Here is a 21,205-nt window from a genome sequence, read left to right as displayed (position 1 = left end):
GGACGGCCCGGTTACCTTAGACCGCAGCTCGCAGGCCGCAGGGCGGAAGCTCCTGGCAGCAGGTCCCAGGCGGAGCCCGAGAATCTGTGGCTTTGGCGGCGAGGCGTCTCCTCCTCGCGCCGCTCCCCTCAGACTGGACGGTGCAGGGCTGGCGTCGTGGTGCCGCCCCCGTCGGTCTCGGTCTCCGCCTCTCTCCGCTCCGCCTTCCTCTTTCCTTTCTCCTCCTCCTCCGCTGCCGCCGCCGCCGCCACCACCACAGTCGGCGCACGAGTTCCCACTAATTCTTCCTTCTCCTCCCCCTTCCTCCGCCTCCTCCTCTCGGGCCGGCCGCGGGCTCCTTCGCGAACCAAAACACAAACACTCCAGCCCCAGCGCGGAAGCCACTTCCGCCGCCCGGCGCCGGCCTCGCCGCCACGTCGCAGCACGTAGCGAACGATGCCCCTGCGTCACTTCCTGTCGCCGCCAGTCCGGCACCGCTCCGTCAGCTCCCCGGCTCCTCTCAAAAGACTCCGGGTAGGCGCTGGTCGCCGGGCGGGGTGGGCGTGTCACGTGGTCCCGGCAGTTCCACCGCCTCCCTCCCCGCAGGCGCGGGGCCCCGCCCTCCCTGGCGCCATTGTTATCTGGGCGGCGGTCTCGCTCCCTGCTGCCGGGGGGCGGGGGAAACTCCATGCCCGCCCTGCTTTCGGGAGATACGGAGGGCACTTGTATTTGTTGCTACCAGTCCACGTGGGGCGGCAAATTCCCTCTGTGAATATTAACTCACAGTCCCCCTTACCCTACCCCGCAACACCCCAACTCTGGCACCCCGATTATCGGTCATGTCTAACAGGAGAGAGACCCCCCATTATATCCCTGGGGACGGGTTGGTCGGTGAAGGCAGTAAGTGGTATTTTACTCTATGAAGGAGGCTAAGACCTTCCCTAACCCCAAAGTTGTCTTTAAAAAAAAAAAAATGATTTCAGAGAGGAAGTGAGAGGGAGAGAAAGATAGGAACATCAGTGATGAGTTATTTATCTGCTGCCTGCTGGACGCCCCCTACTGGGGATCAAGCCTGCAACCTGGGCATGTGCCCTGATGGGGAATCAAGCCATGACCTCTTGGTTCATAGATTTGATGCTCAACCACTGACCCACACCAGCTGGGCCCCAAAGTTGTTTTTAAGGGGTGGGAAATCCTAAAATAGTCACTTGCTTTTATTGTGAGTTTACTATTTTTATGGAGCAGAGGGCAAATTCTAAAATAATAGCTAGTTTTATTCAGAGTTTCCCTTCATGGGTTACTGTACTAAATGTTTCATAGAAGTTACCTGAAGTTGTCCTCTTCAATGTCCGGCTAACACAGTGCCTGGCAGTCCGGAGTCTTTTTCAGTGTTGGTTGTGGAATTAATGAATGAGGCATACCTGTTGTAGAGGTAAAGAATTTGAGGCACAGAGATTGTGTAACTTGTCCACAATCAACACGGAGTTGGTGATGAAATTATATTCTAACCTACAAGCCAGCCCCAGAACCTGAGTTCTTAAGCACAAATTCTAGAGAAAGACAACCCAAAACATTCATTACCCTCCACTGCAGACCTGCATACGATAGGCTGCTTTGGTTAAATCTAACACAGGAGGCAGTATCTGGCCAGGCATTTGAAGTAAAACAAATTTTGTTTTGTAATTTGGTAGACTGTTAAATTGATTTTTCACTCAGGATAATGGCTACTTTCAGTTTGCTGTGTGCCATTTATAGCTCTGTTGTGAGGGCATCAATATTGATTGTCTAGGTCTAGGATGTGTACTTGGGATAAGATACCCCGTGGGTGCTTAGTCAACATTATGCAATGAAGATGATTTGAATCCTTGAACAGCCAGTCTTTTAGTTCACTCCCCAATTACTAACTAGAAGAATGTAATGTGTCACAGGTGAATGGTATCTGTGGCACTTTATCTCCAAAGGGTTGTGCTAATATAATATGTTAGTCATGGTAATGCCTCTTGGACAATCCCAGGAAGAATCAGGAAATCGGATATGTCGCATCAATTTTGGCATGTCAACAGTATGTCCAAAATCAAACCCATACCACCACAAACCTGCTTCTGCTTGGTGACTGGTATTAACAGCCTCCCAGTCACCAGACTTGGAAGGGCAGAATCATCTTCAATTCTTCCTTCTTTCTCCCATGAACTATTGTCCCTTCTATCACCAAAAATTCTTGAATCCCCAAAACGTGACCTAATCCCAACACCTCGGCTATGATAGCATTTATATAAACTGGAATTAATGCACACTCTTGCCGTTGCAATCTATTCTTTACTCTTCAGCCAGTCACACTAAAAAAAATAAAACCTGACAGAGTGTAAACCCAATTTAAAGAAAATCCCAAACTCAAAAACAAAGTTTGAGTTTGCCACAATATTTTTAAAACATCAATATGCAAATAAAAAATCAATATGCATTATTGTGTAACACATCTCAAACTTTAATATATTTACTTAAACTTTCATAATATATTTACTTTAAATGTCATTCAAAGCCTAGTTACTAAAGTGTTAGTGTCCTGAAAGACTTTAAGATATTTCTACACCACAGCTGTCAAATATAACTTAAATGTAATAATTTAATAATAAAGTAGTTCTTTAGTGCTAAAAGAACTAAATGCAGTGTGCATACACTTGCATAAGGTAGGACCTAAAATTAGTGATCACCAACAGAAATAATGTTATTTATTCCCTGATCACCAGTAAAATGAATAGGCCAATGGCCAGGAGGAAGACCATGGCTGATCCCATCCTGAAGGGACTACATTGCATGGGAAACCAGAGAAGTTGGTGAGCATTTGCTCTACTGTCCAAGAACACATTCTTTAAGTTTTCTTGCCATCTAAATCCAGTACAGAAGGGGGTGGGGTGTGGGGGAGGGGGAGAATAAGAGAGGAAGTAAGGAGGAGAGAGATGGGCAGTTGGACGGGGATCCGTCAGGGAAAGAATTGCCCGCCTAGCCACGCCCCGGTTTCCCAGGTAACGCGGTAAACAGAACTTGAGCTCCTTTTCCTCTGTGAACTCTATAGGTGTAAAGTGGTAGGTAGGAAGCAGTGGGGAGTGAAGATGTGCTCTTTCGTGAGAGTGGGGTCCCCCAAAGGGTCAGAGCCCCCAAAGAAATTGGGAACTTCCCTTGAGACAGGTACAGGTTTCCCCTTAGAGATGAGTGCTGCTGGAGGCACGAGGGTGTCTGAGAGGAAGTCTCCCCTGAGCATGGGAGTCGGATTAACCCACAAAAGAAAGGATGACTTAGGAGAGAGGAGGGTGTTCACGGGAACAGGATCTCCCACGGAGTGTGGGCTCAGAGTAGGATTAGGAAAAGAAGATTCCCGGTGGAGGGAGAGCCCCTTGGTTAGTAATAAATATGAGGAGAGGACGGCATCATCAGAAACAAAATCTCCATTGAATAAGGGGCTTGAACTTAGATTAAAAAGACAGGATATTTCGAGGACCCCCATGGAGAGGAATAACTTAGGAGTCAACAGGGTCTCAGCCTCACAGGAAACAAGACCTTCCCTGGGTATGTTGCCAGAAAATGAGTGTCTTCTGGCAAGGTGTTCTGGAAGGAGAACACGGCATCCCTTGGGTATGGTGTGTGAAAGTCCACAGGCTCTGGGGAGCAGGAGAGGTCCTGTGGCTGGTGCCCCTGAAGGGTTTGGGGCCTCAGTGGACAAGCAGCAGGCTTTGGAGGTGGAACCTAGCCAGGAACCGGGAAAGGAGTCCACCTGTGTGGTGATGAAGCCCAGTGCAGAGATGCTGTCTCCTGTGGAGGTGGACATTGGGCTGCCCCAACCAGAGGAGCCAGATGCAATGGAGAATACAGAGCCCCTACTAGGCTTGGTGATAGAACCTTCTGAGTGCCAGTTTGCACAACAACCTGAAGAGGAAACGGAGGCTGAAAACTTTGAACCCGGAGTGGAACCTCCAGATCGCATCAGACCTATCTACTCTGGGAAATTTTTTGATCGAATGCCGTGCTATCCAAGTGTAAGTCTTTTTTTCTAGTATTTTCCCTGGGAACTGTGTATAGCCGTATCTTTATAGAGGTGATAAACTGACGATACTTGTTTGGGTTTGTGGAGTCAAACTGCCAATATTTCATTGGGATTCTGATAGTCCTTGTCCCATTGGACTCTTTCCAGCTGTTACTTTGTCCAGTCTCCTCTGATTCTCTGCCTTCCTTTCTAGATTTGTTTTCTGTGCACACCAGTGGTTCCTCTTGATTTTTGTTTTTCTCCTGTGACCTTTATTTCATTCCTTAGTCTGCATTTCCCAGTCCTCTCACTGAGATACATGTTGTATTCTTTTTAAAAATATATATTTTTATTGATTTCAGAGAGGAAGGGAGAGGGGGAGAGAGAGACAGAAACATCAGTGATGAGAGAGAATCATTGATCGGCTGCCTCCTGCACGCCCCACACTGGGGATTGAACCCGTAACCCACCTGGGCATGTGCCCTTTGTCCATAATCGAACCTGGGACCCTTCAGTCCTCAGGCCGGCGTTGTATCCACTGAGCCAAACCAGTTAGGGCCATTTTGTATTCTAATATTCATGTTTCTTTTTCCATTTACATGGAACCCCCTTTTTTAGTCAACAGCCTGTATTGCTTTTCACTTTTTCTTTTTTTCTTTGATGAGAGAGAGAGAGAGAGAGAGAGAGAGAGAAAGAATACCAATGTGTTGTTCCCCTTATTTATGCATTGATTGATTGATTCTTATATGTGCCCTGACTGGGGTTTGAACCCGAAACCTTGGCATATCAGTACGACACTCAAACCAATTGAGCTACCCAGCCAGCACCTTCTTTTGGATTTTTTAGGTAAACAATCATATTGATGCTTTTATCTTTCTTTCTTTAGTATATATGCCTCTCATTTCTATTTTCTATATCATTGCATTGCCTGTGATCAATAAAATGATATTGACAGTAAGGTTTTTTTCCTGACTTTAACTGGAATAATTCTAATGCTTCACTATTGAGTATTATTTTTGCTGAATATTTTTGATGTGTCAAGTTAAGGACACCTATATCTACTCTCAGTTTGCTAAGAATGTTTAAAAATCAGAAATAGACCTTGAGCTATGAAAATGTTTCCCATTGGTTGAAATACATCTTTCTAGATTGAAATGGTTCATTTTCTAACAGCGAACAATCTTCATATTTCTGGCCTAAGCCCTACTTGGTCGTGATATAGGAAGAAGGAAGGAAAGGTTTAAAGAAAGGCTAACCAGCCCTAACTGGTTTGGCTCAGTGGATAGAGCATCAGCCTGCGGACTCAAGGGTCCCAGGTTCGATTTCGGTCAAGGGCATGTACCTTGGTTGTGGGCACATACCCAGTAGGGAGTGTGCAGGAGGCAGCTGATCGATGTTTCTCTCTCATTGATGTTTCTAACTCTCTATCCCTCTCCCTTCCTCTCTATAAAAAATCAATAAAATATATTTAAAAATAATAAAAAAAGAATTTCTTAAAAAAAAAAAAGGCTAACCAATTATAGTGCCTATAATAAAGAGACAGTATGTTAGGCACTGTGGCTACAAAACTGAAAAATGATATGGTGTCTGCTTTCAAGGAAGTTAGAGTTTAGAGACTCAAGACCAATAGACAAATGATTTTATAATATGGTAAAAGTCATGTAAAAGAAATGCCTTATTTTTCTTTTCTGTTCTATACTAAGGGAACCTGGTAGATATTTGAGAAATGGGTAGAAGCAAATGAGTCACCCAATTGTAAATCTTGTGAGAACTTGCTAGTTATGTAAGCCCTGGTACTGAAAATTCTTATTTTGTATGAATTTGTAAAGATCCAATCTCTGCAGAATTCTGGGAAGTGGGTGGTTGCATAATGGGTTCAGGGCCTTCTGGGCAGAAAGAAATTGATACTATCACATCTTTTTCTCTGAGATATTCAGAATTAGGAATAACTATGGGTAAAGCACAGTGATCTTGGCCAAGGCTCAGTGGGAAGATGGAACCATAATATTAGCTCACACTGAGTTTAGAGAGTAGAAGGTGACATGATTATGGGTTGTTGGCTCTTCAGCAAACAAGACTGGTTTTTATTAACCTTCCTAAGTTGACTTAAATCTTGAAAACCAACTGTGTAAGAAGTAAAATAGGTCACTGAAAACTGTAATATTGGGGAATGGTGAGGAGGTGGTCACATGAGATGACACTGGTATGGTTAGGAACTGAGCAAGAAGTGGCTGAGCAAGGAGTTGGTCAGTGCAGTGGGAATTTGATTACATACAGAAGCCTGAACAGATAAGTAAATATATTGAGAACAATAGGAGCCAGGTTTCTCACTCATAGAGGAAAAAAAAACTACAAATATGAGAAGGATAGAAATAATTATTCTGTATTGGATAGTAATTGGAGGTATTGGTGGAAAGTGATGCAATACCTATACCTATACCTATACCTATACCTCTGTATCTGTCTCTCTCTGTGTCCATGTCAAAATCCATATCTATGTATTTACCCACATTTAACTAAACAATATAGAATTGATACAGATGCTAGTGTGGGGGCCTGTGTATATACATACATTTCCTAATTCTATCTTCTCAGAGGACCTAAAACAATGTTTATCTAGTAATAATGAGAACACCAAAACACAGATCTTGATTTCTAAATATTGTTCTATTGAAAGTGTTAAGGTAAAAACATTCAAGTCTGTAAAGAATTTTTGTGAGTTTATTTGAGCCAAACTATTGACAATTGCCGGGAAGCTGAATCTCTACAGATTGGGATAATGCTCCAGAGAAGGGCGGCTTTTCATCTATTTTTATACATTGCAGTCAAGGGAGGAGACATAGGTGGGTTACATGAAATCCATTGGTGATAGACTAGAGAGGCTGGAGAAAGCAAATCGGGCTTGGGGGTGGAGGGGGTTGGGGGAGAGTGAGAGAAACCTCTGGGATTGGATAAAGAGTAAAATGATAGACACATACTTTTACTTAGGTTGGTACAGAATAGTTAACAGTCAACAATTAACATGATAGCAATAACAATGAAGGAATTTGTGGTATCTGTCCTGGCGCCCAGGGCATTTGGTTGTGCCCTGAGGGGTCTGGGAAAAAGGGAAGTTACCCTGACATTTAGATGATATGTTATTTTAGATGCAAAAAGACAATAAACTCGGTTAAGGTAAAAAGGTTGACCTTGTCAGGGAAGATACAGGCCTAGGAGGTGACTACCCACCATCACTGCTTTTAGTTAAAGTTTAATTTCAGACCATCCTTTGTGGTTACTTTAGGTCTTTGAATTTGCAAGACCACCATACAGGCCTTCCCTGAGCTTGTCAAGTTAGCATGTGGCCCCTTTTGTCCATAAAAGGAATCAGGACTCTCTGGAGCAATGGTTGACTAGGGCCAGTGCAGTGTGATATGAACTTGAAACACCTTTGAGAGCCAAAGAGAAATTTTTCAAAGAATAATAGATATGTCAAACAGGCACAGAAGCAAGCTTGAATAGGCTCCCAATGGTCCAAACTGTTGTGCTTTGAGCATTATTACTATTTAATAAAATAGAAATCTATGAGCCCATACTGATATAAATACAGTACAGGAACGATTGAATAAATAGCAAGATAAGAAAGCTCCCTTGCAGTATAATGCCAAGTAATAATGTAGATGGAATGATGGAATTAGAAAGTCAGCATTTGGCAATGATGATAGTAATAATGATTTAGACAAGTCTCATCAACGGATGCCAAAATTTAGTGAGAAACTAGCTATTTACAGAGAATAATTATTAATTACAAAGAAAAAATAACTTTTCGGTGGAGAAAGCCAGCAGACATTACTTTCATTCAGTGATCAAACTTAACACTACTAGTAATAGGACAAATTGACAGTGTGTGTTCCCTGGTAGAACACAACACTGATTTTGTGATATCCCTGGGGGGGGGGGGGGAAGTAACTTCAATAAGAAAAAAGTCAAACTGAGGGACATTTTACAAAATAACTGGCCTGTATTAAAAGAACCAAGGTCATGAAAGACAAACATTAAGAACTGTTTCTGACTGAAAGAGACCCAAGAGACATGACAACTAAATGCTATGCATGTGTGGTGGCTGTGGAGGTATCTGGCTCATCTCCCTTTAAGAAGACACGCTGTGGAGAGTATACTTGATTGAGCATCCACCAGTTGCTCCTGGAACTCTCCCAGCATTCACCAGGCCACACTCCCAGTGCCTGGGCATGGCAAGGATACTAGAATGTGACCCTTTTTACCCAACATGGAATTCCTTTAATGGGAAGTTCAGACTCAGAGATCACCCTTTGGCCTGGCCAACATTTTCTTAGAACTGTGCTATCCTACAACATTCTTCCTTCTTAATACTTCCTTCCCTCCTTTTGTAACCGGACAACCAAGGGGTCCAGGCTGCCTGTCATTACTTGCTCCAATTAAGCAGCGACAGGGTTGAATCATCTTGAGTGTTTATTCCAATGATGCCAGCAGTATGGGAAAGCAGCAGGTCACCCACAAAAATCTGCTCTGCAGCCCCCATAAGCCAGGTGCTTATATTGGGTAGGAGGAAGATTACATGAGGAAGTAGGGATTACAGGCATGGGGAAGTAGGCTAATGGGGGCTGGGGAGAGACTCCATTGTTTGGGCAACAAGGTTGTTAATCTTGTGTTAATAGACAGTTCTTGAACAAGAATAGACAACATTCCAAGGTTGACTGCCAGGTCCTAGGTTGACTTCCAGGTCCAAGTTGACTCCCAGGTCCTGGGAGCATACAACTCCCAGGCTGGTTAGAATGTCCATTCTTTAATCAGAACAAGGCAATCTCAGTTAATAGGGTATGATTAATATTCTTATAATTATAGCTAGTCCCCAATATTCTGTTTTTGCCCCTAACACTCTCACAGGTATCATGGTCTAAAAGCTCTTCCTGCCGTCTCCTCCCCCTTTATCTTTCACAGTTCTTTTCCCTAAAAAATCTCTTACATGTCTAATCTTGGTATCTGCTTCTCAGAGAATCACATTATGATCTTGGATTTGCTCCTTTTGCTATAAAGGACAGTATTGGGATAACTGGTGATATTTGAATGGGGTCATTACAGAATTTCCTGATTTCTGAGGCCTTTACTAGTTTTTTTTAAGATAATAAACCAGCCAGGCCGGTGTGGCTCAGTGGTTGAGCATCAACCAGGAGGTCATGGTTTGATTCCTGGGTTGCAGGTTCAATCCCCAATGCGGGGGCATGCAGGAGGCAGCTGATCAATGATTCTCATCATTGATGTTTCTATCTCTCCTTTTCCCTCTTCCTTCCTCTGTGAAGTCAATACAAATATATTTAAAAACATAAATAAAGGTAACAAGCCACAAGGAAAAAGAAAACAGAAGAGGAGACAACAGTTAAGAAATTTCAATAAATGTTAGAAAATAGGAAGATGAACATATGGCAACTGATTTTGCGGAGCAGGAAAACAATGAAGTTTGAGGAGAATCAGGTGGTATTTTCCACCAGAAATGATCCAATTTGCCTGGGACAATCTCTGAGAAGCTCAGCCTTTGGCAGAAGGTATAGTAAAGCTTGGATCTGAAAATCAAAGGATTGAAAGTTCATATTCAGTGTAGTTCAGTTTCCAGTTCTCCTTTCCATCCCATGCTACCTCAACTCCCTACCTCTCTGCACTGGCTTCCACTCCCTTCCACCAAAACTGGATTTATTTTCCCAGAGTGGTTATTGGCCTCAAAGACACCAAGCCCAAGCTAATAGAGGGGGGCACCTCCAGGCTGAAAATGGGGCATTAAAAGTAAAGTGTACTTCTTGTATTGCCATTTCCCTAGCTTCCTCTCCCAAAGGCCTCTGGAGGGCCAGCAGCCAGGAGTAAAGCCAGCCCTCTCACCAGTAGTCAGTGCATACAGAGGCAGTAGAGTATCCTGCTTCAGAGTAGAATTTGGAAGCCATCCTGCTTGGGTTCAGGTATCTGCCAATATATTCTAAATACTTCCATAGGGGAGAAAAGAAGTCACATACCATGGGACAAAATTCAGGACTGCATCCGACTTCTCAACAGCAAGACCATCTTTTATTTTATTGTTATTTTTTGAAATATGTTTTTATTGATTTCAGAGAGAGGAAGGGAGAGGGAGAGAGATAGAAACGTCTATGAGAGAGAAACATTGATTGGCTGCTCCTGAACACCCCCTACTGGGGATCGAGCCTGTAGCCTGGGCATATGCCCTGACCTGGAATTGGACAGGTGCATAGAACAACGCTCAACCAACTGAACCGCACCAGACAGGCAAGACCATCTCTTAAAGGGCGTTGGCATATGTCTTCAAAATTCAGAAAGAAAATTACATATTTGCTACCTTGTATTCTATACCAAGTCATACTATTAACCAATGTAAGAGTAGAATAAAGACATTTCCAAGGATGTAAGGAATTGTAATTGGCTTTTTATGCATTATAGAATTTTCTTCAGGGAAATGGGGGAGTAAACCCAAAAGGAGGAGTAGATGGGAGGATGGGCAATCTAACTCTGAAGAAAGGCAAAGGAAAAATTCCCAGGACAAGACCTCTGCACCAGACCTAAAGAGCACCCAGATGAGATCGAAGACATGTCAGCTGCCTTGAAATGATAAAAGGGAAATAGATAAGAGGTGCATTACTGGAATGAACAGTTATAATCTTTGCCTTGGGCAAAGAAAGAAAGATAAAATCCAAATTTGAATCAAGTGAACAGTGGACATTCACTGAAGGAGCTGGCCCATGGGTGATGTGTTTGCATATACCAAAAGTCAGGGTGTTGGTGGAAATATACACCCACACAAACACACCCATACGCTTGGAATTACCTAACATTTTATCCTGAGTTTAGCTTGAATATAGCCATGTCCCCATTGTACTGATAGGAACTCTGACAAGATTATTTCTGAAAGTTGATTCCCTTAGCTTTTCACAGAGCTCATGTGATTGGATTACAATGCTAGCACTATATATACTTAGAATTTAATGTTTATATTGTACATTAAGATTGCTTTAGATTTGCAATTTGTTCTTACTATTTTCCTCAATTGTGTTAAGTAGCTGAAAGTAACTTTTGTAGCATTAAAAGCATAGGTAATTTTGAAATAAATTTCGTTCTTCAAAATGTTACCCCCAAGCCCTTCTACCTTTCCCACCCCTCACCCTCCATTTCCCCCACAATGATTAACTATGAGGCTTTTTGTTGTTGTTGTTGTTGTTCTTAGGCAGGGAAAGTTATTCCGATTGGATACAGAGTTGCAACCTGCTTGACTGAAAAACTTCCAAGGGTGAGCATTTTCAATATGCATTTGTGTTTATATTTTTACCTTGAATGTGAACATTAGAAGATAGACAACTCTCAACATTCCTTGTGTAGGTTGTTTAAACTTAATGTATTGGATTTAGATTTGGATTCTTTATTGTATTTTGAGGGCTTCTATAGATTTTATCCAAGGAAGTGAAAATTCTAGTTCTATGATTTCCAGCTTTATAAAAAGCTATAGAGGGGATTCCATTTATTTCAAAAGGAAATATTTATGGTATGCTTTCTAACCTGGATACTTCCCGATTGTTCTCTAAATGTAACTTTTAAAATAAATTTTTTATTTCCATTAAAAAAACAAATCTCAGGAAATTTTATTATTTGGAGCTCTAGGTCCCCATGTGCTTACTGTAATGCATGCAATGAAAGTTGCTCATTGATTGGTATAGAGCAGCAATTTTCAACCTTTTTCTTTTCATCTCATGGTGAGACAGGCCAGTAAGCCAGGACAAGTGGAATAGAGAAACTGAGACAAGAAAATTAAACAAGGCCAAACAGTTTGGGCAGCTTGCAGGGGCAGCATGCACCAAGACTTTATCTTCCCCAACCAAGGACACTTGAGAGCAAATGATTAATACCTCTCCTCCCTAATAAGAGAATACATAGCTTAAATCACCTTGGAACTGCTAAGGCAGGAGGGGGAAGGGGGAAGGATAAAAGGGGTAATTTTATCTCACTCACTGAACAAGGAAGTCCCCAGTCTTGAAATTTTCCAACATAAAATTGCCAGATGTTCTCATAAATTCTGGGAAAGCCATGACAAAGTAATCTAGTCTGTGCCCAAGATATCTGGCAGTGGAACCTTGAAACCTGTAGACAGAGAAGTATAAAACCCTAAACCTCCACCAGGCAGGACACTCATATTAGCTGGGCGCTCACTTGTGGTTTACGCCAAGTGCATTTTTAATAAATTTGCTTGCCTTGCTTGCTTAATAAATTTGCTTGCTTTGCTTCCTTAATACATTCAATGCTACACTACCGCTGTCTACTGTCACTCGTTTGAAATCTTTCCTATGAGATTGATAAAAACTGAGGAGGGGACAGCTGTCTTCCTTGGACTCAGGGGGCTGTCCAATAACAGCTTTTCTGGGTCCGATAACAATGGCACACATAAACTAATAACTAAAATTCTGTGGCACACCAAAAAAATATATTTTTTGCCTACCTGAGAAAAAAATAGGTCTAAATTTGATTCAGTCATACCAGATGGCTATTGTTGTGTTGGCTGTTGTCATTTTTTTATTTGACAGTCTAAGGGAAAAGAGGTCAGTACCCCTGACTAAATAGTCAGGTATTGCATGTTTCAAAAGTACTTGTAGCACACTGGTTGAAAATCTCTGATATAGATCAGTTCTAATATTTTAAAAACTGTACTTGATAATTCTATTTTCTTGTCTCACTGTTTGTAGCCAATTACTCCACCTGAGGCAAAAAAATTTTTCAACTTCAGATATCCACCTGCTGGAGCTGAAAGAGTATTTTATGGCAGAGCAAATGACCCTCAAATTGCACCGTATTTGACACATGGAATAAAATCTAAAGTTTCACTACCGGTAACTTCTTTTTCTTTTTCCCCCTGTATATTACTACTGACTTACCAAGATGAAAATTCACAAATGAGGTATTAATGAAATCATCAGTTCCACTCTCCTTTCCACCCTACATCTTGAGCACTGGGAAAAAAAAAATTGGCAACTCTCCTGTCTTTCCCCTTCTCTTCTTCTTCCCCCCAGGTGCATCACCTGTACCTTTCTCTCTCCTAAGCTCACGGGCCCTTCTTTTGCCTCTTATTCTCTGAGTCCATTTCTTATATGGCTCACTTCTACCTCTGTGACTTTCTAAATTAACTTTCTCTAAAGTTTTTTGGGGAGGGGGAAATGCAAGAAGTAGCAGCCAAAAGAATGTGGAAAAATTACAAACTTGATATTCTCCCCTCAGATATTAAAAGCCAAGTTGCACTTCATATTCTGACAGTAATAAGACATGCTGTCAGGCTTTGTAGGAACAACAAAGGCTTGGTGGTTATTGCCTAGAGGTACTACAAAGTGCTTAGATATTTGAGTGGAGATGTCCATTCATTAAATGGACAATCTAGATTCAGAAAAAGACATTTGTTGAATTTATGTGTTTCTTTTGTTTGGCATTCCCATTTTTTCTGGAATATTGGAGTCAAGTAACCTGGGAGCTCCTCTCATATGTCTTTTAACCCCACTGAAACCTTCTAACCCCTTTGAAAGTTCATGTTTAGGCATGTTTAAGCTTCACAGTCCCAACTCTTACAGTTCCTTTGAAGGTGAGCAAAGCAGTGATGAGGAATTATTTTTCTACAATCATATTATCTTTCTCTAGCTATGGATTAGAGTGTCAGCTTTTAGATTTTTGCTTCTTTTGTTCTTATATCTGTGCTTTGTATGATTTCTTTAGGCAAAGGTATTGATAAACCCACAGCCTATTACAACATTCCAACAGAAAATTAAAGATAAAAAGGAATCAATATATTTTAGTAATCAAGGAGCACCATTAGGAAAATCTCATGATCAATCACCAGGATTACCTAAAGGCCTGGATGTACTCAATACGACATTTGGAGCAACAGTCATCAGAGGTAGTAAATAAAATAAGGGATAAGGAAGGGTGGCAAAATAATTCTCAGAAAATTGGATTAAATATCCCATTGTTACGTTGTTTGGTGGTGGTGGTCGTGCCAATGATGACTGAAGAATGAGAGATGGGATCATAGCAACAAAGCTACTCTTAGACCCAGAAACCTTAGAGTTTATGTGTGCCAGGCAGTAAAAATTCAGGTTTTGAAGTGGAGATTCGGTGAGCCTAGTAGAGATGATATAAAGACAGGAAAGAGAGTCCTGGCTGGGTATCTCAGTTGGTTAGAGTGTCATTCCCATATGCCAAGGACCAAGGTTGCAGGTTCCATCCCCAGTCAGGGCACATACAAGAGGCAGCCAATAAATAATAATAATAATTATTTTTAAAAAATATTTTATTGATTTTTTACAGAGAGGAAGGGAGAGGGATAGTTAGAAACATCGATGAGAGAGAACCATCAATCAGCTGCCTCCTGCACACTCCCTACTGGGGATGTGCCCACATCCAAGGTACATGCCCTTGACCGGAATTGAACCTGGGACCTTTGAGTCCGCAGACTGACGCTCTATCCACTGAGCCAAATCAGTTAGGGCCAATAAATAATTATTAAAAAAAGACAGGAAAGTTGGCATTGGGACCAGCAGTGTAGGCTGCAATCCCTTTTCCCTGTACGTCCATTTGTGGCTGTTTTTTTCTTTTTCTTCGCTAATGCCCCTGATGTGTTCATACGTCTGAACTCTTTATGAAACTCTTCCATAAAGTAGGTCAAGCAACAAATAAGTTCGGTAAACGCTGACACCTCCTTCTGCATATGCAGATCCCCAGTGTCTACCACATATTAACAAACATAGGCAGTGTATAGAGCAGACTTGTCTTCTCATTTTGAGAGGGAGTGGAGCACATCTTTCAACAGACAACAATGTATAATTGAATTGATCACAGGCCATTATTTCTTCTGAAGCCCCCGCTTCCTGCCATGTTGTCAGGCACCTTTACACGTTTCTCACATTTATCTTCTACTATCTTTCTCAGGTTTCTACCCTGTCTCGAGTCTTTACAGGAGACCTCAAATTCCATCTTCGTCCTGCAGAGAAATTCAGTTCTCTTTGTCTTTCTGCACCCATTAAGGCTCTGCTCCAGGACTTTTTTCACCAAAAAGTCCATCAGACTACTTTCCTTAACATAGTAACATCCACCTTGGATATAAATTATGCCACTCTCTTGGAATGCAAAATATGCAGTTGTATTTTATTGTGTCAGATATTAAGTTAAAATTTGAAATACGGAAAATGTATTTTAGAACTGATAAAAGCCGAAACCGGTTTGGCTCAGTGGATAGAGCGTCGGCCTGCGGACTGAAGGGTCCCGGGTTCGATTCCGGTCAAGGGCATGTACCTTGGTTGCGGGCACATCCCCAGTGGGAGGTGTGCAGGAGGCAGCTGATCGATGTTTCTCTCTCATCGATGTTTCTATCCCTCTCCCTTCCTCTCTGTAAAATATCAATAAAATATATTTAAAAAAAAAAAAGAACCGATAAAATATCTTTTTTTAATAGAATTAAAAATTGTATTTATGTAGGCATGGCATTACAGTATTACAGTAATGATATCATAAGTGCTGTCTAGGACTAGCTCATTTAATAAGGAAAGTACTGTCTAGGTGTACCTCATTTAAATATATCATGTTTCAAAATGTGTATATGTGTGTTAATAAGTATAGTGGTTCATCTAGTAGAAAGAAGTACTGCTTTACGGTATTATTTTGAGTATGACCACCTTCTGGTACTCTTTTTGTTGTTGTTGTTGTTAATCCTCACCCTAGGATATTTTTCTATTAATTTTTAGGGAGAGTGGAAGAGAGAGAGAGAAAGACAGAGAGAAACATCAATGTGAAAGAAACACATCTAGCCCTAACCGGTTTGTCTCAGTGGATAGAGCGTCGGCCTGTGGACTCAAGGGTCCCAGGTTCAATTTCGGTCAAGGGCATGTACCTTGGTTGCGGGCACATCCCCAGTAGGGGGTGTGCAGGAGGCAGCTGATGGATGTTTCTCTCTCATCGATGTTTCTAACTCGCTCTCCCTCTCCCTTCCTCTCTGTAAAAAAATCAATAAAATACATTTAAAAAAAAGAAGCACACCTATTGGTTGCCTCCTGCATGCATCCTGACCCAGGCCCTGTCTGGGGAAGAGCTTGCAATCAAGCCCTTGATTAGAATTGAACCCCAGACCCTTTGGTCCGCAGGCCGATGCTGTATCCACTGAGCCAGACCTGGCTAGGGCTGGTATTCTTAACTGTTTGTTTACAGACCTCAGTTCTGGCAGAAAGTCCAAAAGAAAGAAAATGTTGTTAGGTTAAAAGGGAAGAGTGAAATTATAAACAGATTTATATTTTATAATTATTATAATATATCATTAATTATATATTAATATTAATTGTATGATAAATATATCAATGGTTATAGATTTAATGTATTTATTATAATTATATTCAACCAAACAGCGGAATGACTGGCAGAACGACCAGTCTCTATGACATGCACTGACCACCAGGGGGCAGACGCTGAACACAGGAGCTGCCCCTGATGGTCAGTGCGCTCTCACAGAGGGAGCACCGCTCAGCCAGAAGCCGGGCCTAAGCCAGCAGTCAGACATCCCCTGAGGGCTCCCAGACTGCAAGAAGGCATAGGCTGGGCTGAGGGAGCCCCTCCAGTGCATGAATTCTGTGCACCAGGCCTCTAGTTATTATAATATATTAGTATATATTATTAGTAGTAATCTGTGTTGTTATATTGAAAGAGTAAAATTGTAAGTGGAATTATATTTTAAAATCATTATGTAAAATAATGAAAACAAAATGATTCACTATTGTGGGCCACCACTCCTGAGAAAACATACTAAACAAACAAGTTATAGCTCTAGGTTTGGGACCAGTAGGAAGAATAATTTCTTCCTGATTCCAGTGATTCCCCTGGTACTTTTGGCTACTTTGAAGATGGATATTCAGATCTAAACAGACTCAGGGTGTATGTTCCAGTCTACAGCTGCCAAAATTTGCACCAAGGCTCCCCCACATGGCATCAGGGTTTTTAAAACTGATTTGTGATTCAAATTTGCTTAGATCATCATGAGAAGTCTGGAGCAAACTAAAATCAAAATTGTCTGGAGAGTTGCAGAATTGGGAATTTAACTGGGCTTGGAATATGGCTCAGGACAACCTAAATGGTTAACTGGTGTAAGAGTTTTGATATTCTTCAGACTTCTAGGGAGTGAGCCAGGTCAAATGAGAGTTCCTAAAACAGTAACATCTAGACTATGTCCCATCTATCTTGATAAATCTTCATTTATATTGGCTTTGTGTTCTTCTAGGGTGGCCATGTGGCTTATGCATTCAGCTTACCTTTGTCATTTGTTCTACTTAATTGAAATATAAATAGATATTTAAAAATTATATATTTTGATTGATTTCAGAGAGGAAGGGAGAGGGAGAGAGAGATAGAAACATCAATGATGAGAGAGAATCATTGATTGGTTGCCTCTTGCACCCGCACCTTGAGCATGTGACCGGAATCAAACCCGGGACCCTTCAGTCCCCAGGCCGACACTCTATCCACTGAGCCAAACCAACTAGGGCTATAAATAGATTTTTTTAAAAAATATATTTTATTGGTTTTTTACAGAGAGGAAGGGAGAGGGATAGAGAGCTAGAAACATCGATGAGAGAGAAACATCGATCAGCTGCCTCCTGCACACCTCCCACTGGGGATGTGCCCGCAACCAAGGTACATGCCCTTTCCCGGAATCGAACCTGGGACCCTTCAGTCCGCAGGCCGATGCTCTATCCACTGAGCCAAACCGGTTTCGGCTATAAATAGATTTTTTAAAAAAAATATATTGATTTTTTTACAGAGAGGAAGGGAGAGGGATAGAGAGTTAGAAACATTGATGAGAGAGGAACATTGATCAGCTGCCTCCTGCACACCCCTGACTGGGGATGTGCCCGCAACCAAGGTACATGCCCTTGACCGGAATCGAACCTGGGACCCTTCAGTCCGCAGGCCGGTGCTCTATCCACTGAGCAAACTGGTTAGGGCTATAAATAGATTTTTAAAATACCTTAAAACTGATGTGATTAATTCTTTCTTTCTTTAGATATATCTGCTCGAGATGTGGTGAATCCACCGAAACCCTATCATGAAGTATTTAAAGAAGGAGAGGAAGGGCATGACCTATATGTTGTTTCTCACAATGATTATTATGTGGGTAAGTGTCCTCCAGTATAAAATAGGCCTGACACTATGGGACTCTCAGATTTGTGAAGAGGAATAAAAGAGATAATGTGCATAAAGTTAAGTGCCTGGCATATCATGGGTGATCAATAAATAATAACATTTTAAAATATAAGGTCATCAACCCCCATAGCTGGGACTACATATCCTTACACATTTTGTATATAAAATGTAGAAATGTATGTATCATTAAAATGAAAAGACAGGTAAGAGAGATTAAATATTAGATAGTGTTATTTTGTTTTAGTGGTTTTAGGCTTTAAAATACTGTTCTTTTTTAAATGTCAGGATTATTCTAAGTGCTTAACTTTATATGAGGAATATTGATTGGGTAATGGTTAAGTGAACAACTTCTGAATCAGATATATCCAGTTCAAATTATAGCTCTTCTTTTAGACCTTGGGTATTTTAATTGTCCTATTAACATCTAGTCTCTTAAATGGGAATAATAATATTGTGAGGATTAAGTGAGTGCTTGCAAAAGGCTTAGCATAGTGCCTGGAATATGGTAAAAGCTCAATAGGTATTAGTATTAAGTCATTTTTTTTTTTTTTTTTTTTTTTTTTTTTTTTTTTTTAAATATATTTTATTGATTTTTTACAGAGAGGAAGGAAGAGGGATAGAGAGTTAGAAACATCGATGAGATAGAAACATCGATCAGCTGCCTCTTGCACACCTCCCACTGGGGATGTGCCCGCAACCAAGTTACGTGCCCTTGACCGGAATCGAACCTGGGACCTTTCAGTCCGCAGGCTGATGCTCTATCCACTGAGCCAAACCGGTTTTGGCAGTATTAAGTCATTTTGATTAATAGTAAAATATTACTAGAATTATTCTACAGCACAGCTGAAAGGCATTAGATGTTTATAGTGCTATAAAACACAAATTAATTGTTAATGTGTTGATGTTAAGTAGAATCTTGATATGATAGAGGGTTGAGAATTAGACTCTGATATATGTCCTGAGGAAGCTGCTGAATTGTGAATGATTCATGAACTCAACTTCCATTAGCTAGAAGCAAGACTCCCCCTTGATTGCAGCTCAAGGCACCCCTCTCCCTTGCTCCTTCATTATTTCTTTACTTTTTCTCTTCCACCATCTTACTCCCTGTCTATGCTCTTCCTTCTAAACTTTCATCATAGCTGGGACTTGTATCCTATGCTCATTGTTCCACTGTCTGGAATCTGCCATTCTCTTCTTTCATGACCAATATCTGCTGGTTCCCTACACTCTCTAATAGGATCCCAGTCTTGAGATTTGTCTCTGCCTTGCCATTCAGATTGCCACTGCTGCCACCCGCTTGGTCACCATGTTCCTTCTCACAACCTTGACTTCTCTATCTCTACCCCCTCTACTTTCTTTCTTTTTTTTTTTTTTTAATATATTTTATTGATTTTTTACAGAGAGGAAGGGAGAGGGATAGAGAGTTAGAAACATCGATGAGAGAGAAACATCGATCAGCTGCCTCCTGCACAGCCTTCACTGGGGACATGCCCGCAACCAAGGTACATGCCCTTGACCGGAATCGAACCTGAGACCTTTCAGTCCGCAGGCTGACGCTCTATCCACTGAGCCAAACCGGTTTTGGCTACCCCCTCTACTTTCTGACTCTCTCCCTCCCTTTCTTCCTTTCCTCCCTCTAGTCCTCTCTTCCTTTTTTCCTCCTTCCCTCCCTTCCTTTCTTGTGAAAATATTTTATTTACTTTTTGGAAAAAAGTTTAGCATCTCTCACACAATCTAATCCAATGCCTTTGAGTTGTTTAAAAAAAAAACTGTATGAATGAATGTATACAGACAGCCTACAATGAGATATCTTAGATGCATTTAGCAATTGGAGGTAAATGAGTGTAGATTAAAAAAATATATTTTGAAGAACTTAACTTCATTTGCTTATTTTTACAGATGTTTCATTAGCCTCTTGAAAAGTCATGAAATCCAATCTTTTAAATATTGTCCTTATTTTTTATAATGAAATTATTTCCATTTTTATTATAAAAATACATAATATTGTGTATAATTTAAATATAAAAAATGATGAAAAAGTAAATGTAACCTTGAAATCCCATTCATCAGAGATGACTATAGTTTTTATATTAAACATCTTTCTAATCCACTATTCATTGAGCTATCTTTAGTTAAATGTGATCTTATTCTCAATGCTTGTGGGGAACCTGCTATATACATTAAACATTTTTTTTAACTTAATATGTCAAGGACACTATTCAATAGGTACACATCTACAACTTCTTTTAAATACACTTAATTTAAATCATTACTAAAGTAATAGATATTTCTTTTATAAATTGCAAGCTACAGAGAAATACATAAAGTCCAGTGAAAATTTCCCACAGCTCCCAATCTTGCACAGATGATACTCTCATAGCTGTATTTGCTCATTCATATATGAGTATATGTGTGTGTTTTGCTCTGTATATATGTTTTTTCCTATTTGCTTTCTCCCCCGTTGTATGAAATATCTTGGTTATCTTTTCATGTGCATTTCAGTATTATATTTTTCAATATTAAAAAATATTGTTTATATATCTTTGTGACTATGATCTATTTCCTTAGGATACATATCTATATTTCTGAGCATCTGAAACTTTCACTCTTAGAGCCTAACTGGTCTCCTGAATAGCTTCCCCAATTTGCCCTCACACCCACAGAATATGAGAATTTTCACTTCCCCACATCTTCCCATATAGTGAGTTTGCCAATCTCCTCCTCCTCCTCCCCCTCCCCCTCCTCCTTCTCCTCCTCCTTCTTCTTCTTTCTTCTTCTTCTTCTTCTTTTTTTTTTAAATACTGACCCAAGGATATTTTTCCATTGATTTTTAGAGAGAGTGGAAGAGAGAGGGGGAAAAAGAGAGAAATATTGATGCGAGAGAAACACATTGATGGGTTGCCTCCTGCAGGAGCCCCCGACCAGGGCCTGGGCCGGGGAGGAGCCTGCAACCAAGGTACATATCCTTGACTGAATCAA

General features: G+C 41.0%; 2 protein-coding genes across 2 annotated transcripts in view; one reads left to right on the top strand and one right to left on the bottom strand.

Moving 5' to 3' along the window:
- RAB5A (RAB5A, member RAS oncogene family) overlaps positions 1-443 on the bottom strand; it is a 35,568-nt gene extending 35,125 nt beyond the window's left edge. The window contains exon 1 of the mRNA XM_080671548.1: positions 16-443. The gene's annotated coding sequence lies outside the window, so the exon portion shown is untranslated. The remainder of the gene's footprint in view (positions 1-15) is intronic.
- Positions 444-2,876: 2,433 nt separating this feature from the next.
- The window catches only part of EFHB (EF-hand domain family member B), a 41,617-nt gene continuing 23,288 nt past the window's right edge, over positions 2,877-21,205 (top strand). Inside the window, exons 1-5 of the mRNA XM_080671547.1 lie at positions 2,877-4,010; positions 11,238-11,300; positions 12,745-12,888; positions 13,760-13,940; positions 18,087-18,197. Coding sequence (XP_080527673.1) covers positions 3,090-4,010; positions 11,238-11,300; positions 12,745-12,888; positions 13,760-13,940; positions 18,087-18,197 — 1,420 coding nt within the window. The 5' untranslated portion in view covers positions 2,877-3,089. The remainder of the gene's footprint in view (positions 4,011-11,237; positions 11,301-12,744; positions 12,889-13,759; positions 13,941-18,086; positions 18,198-21,205) is intronic.

Source organism: Plecotus auritus (assembly GCF_963455305.1).
Source record: "Plecotus auritus genome assembly, chromosome: 6".
NCBI lineage: Eukaryota > Metazoa > Chordata > Mammalia > Chiroptera > Vespertilionidae > Plecotus > Plecotus auritus.
Note: the sequence above shows the minus strand (reverse complement) of the source record. Positions and strands in the feature narration are given on the sequence as shown.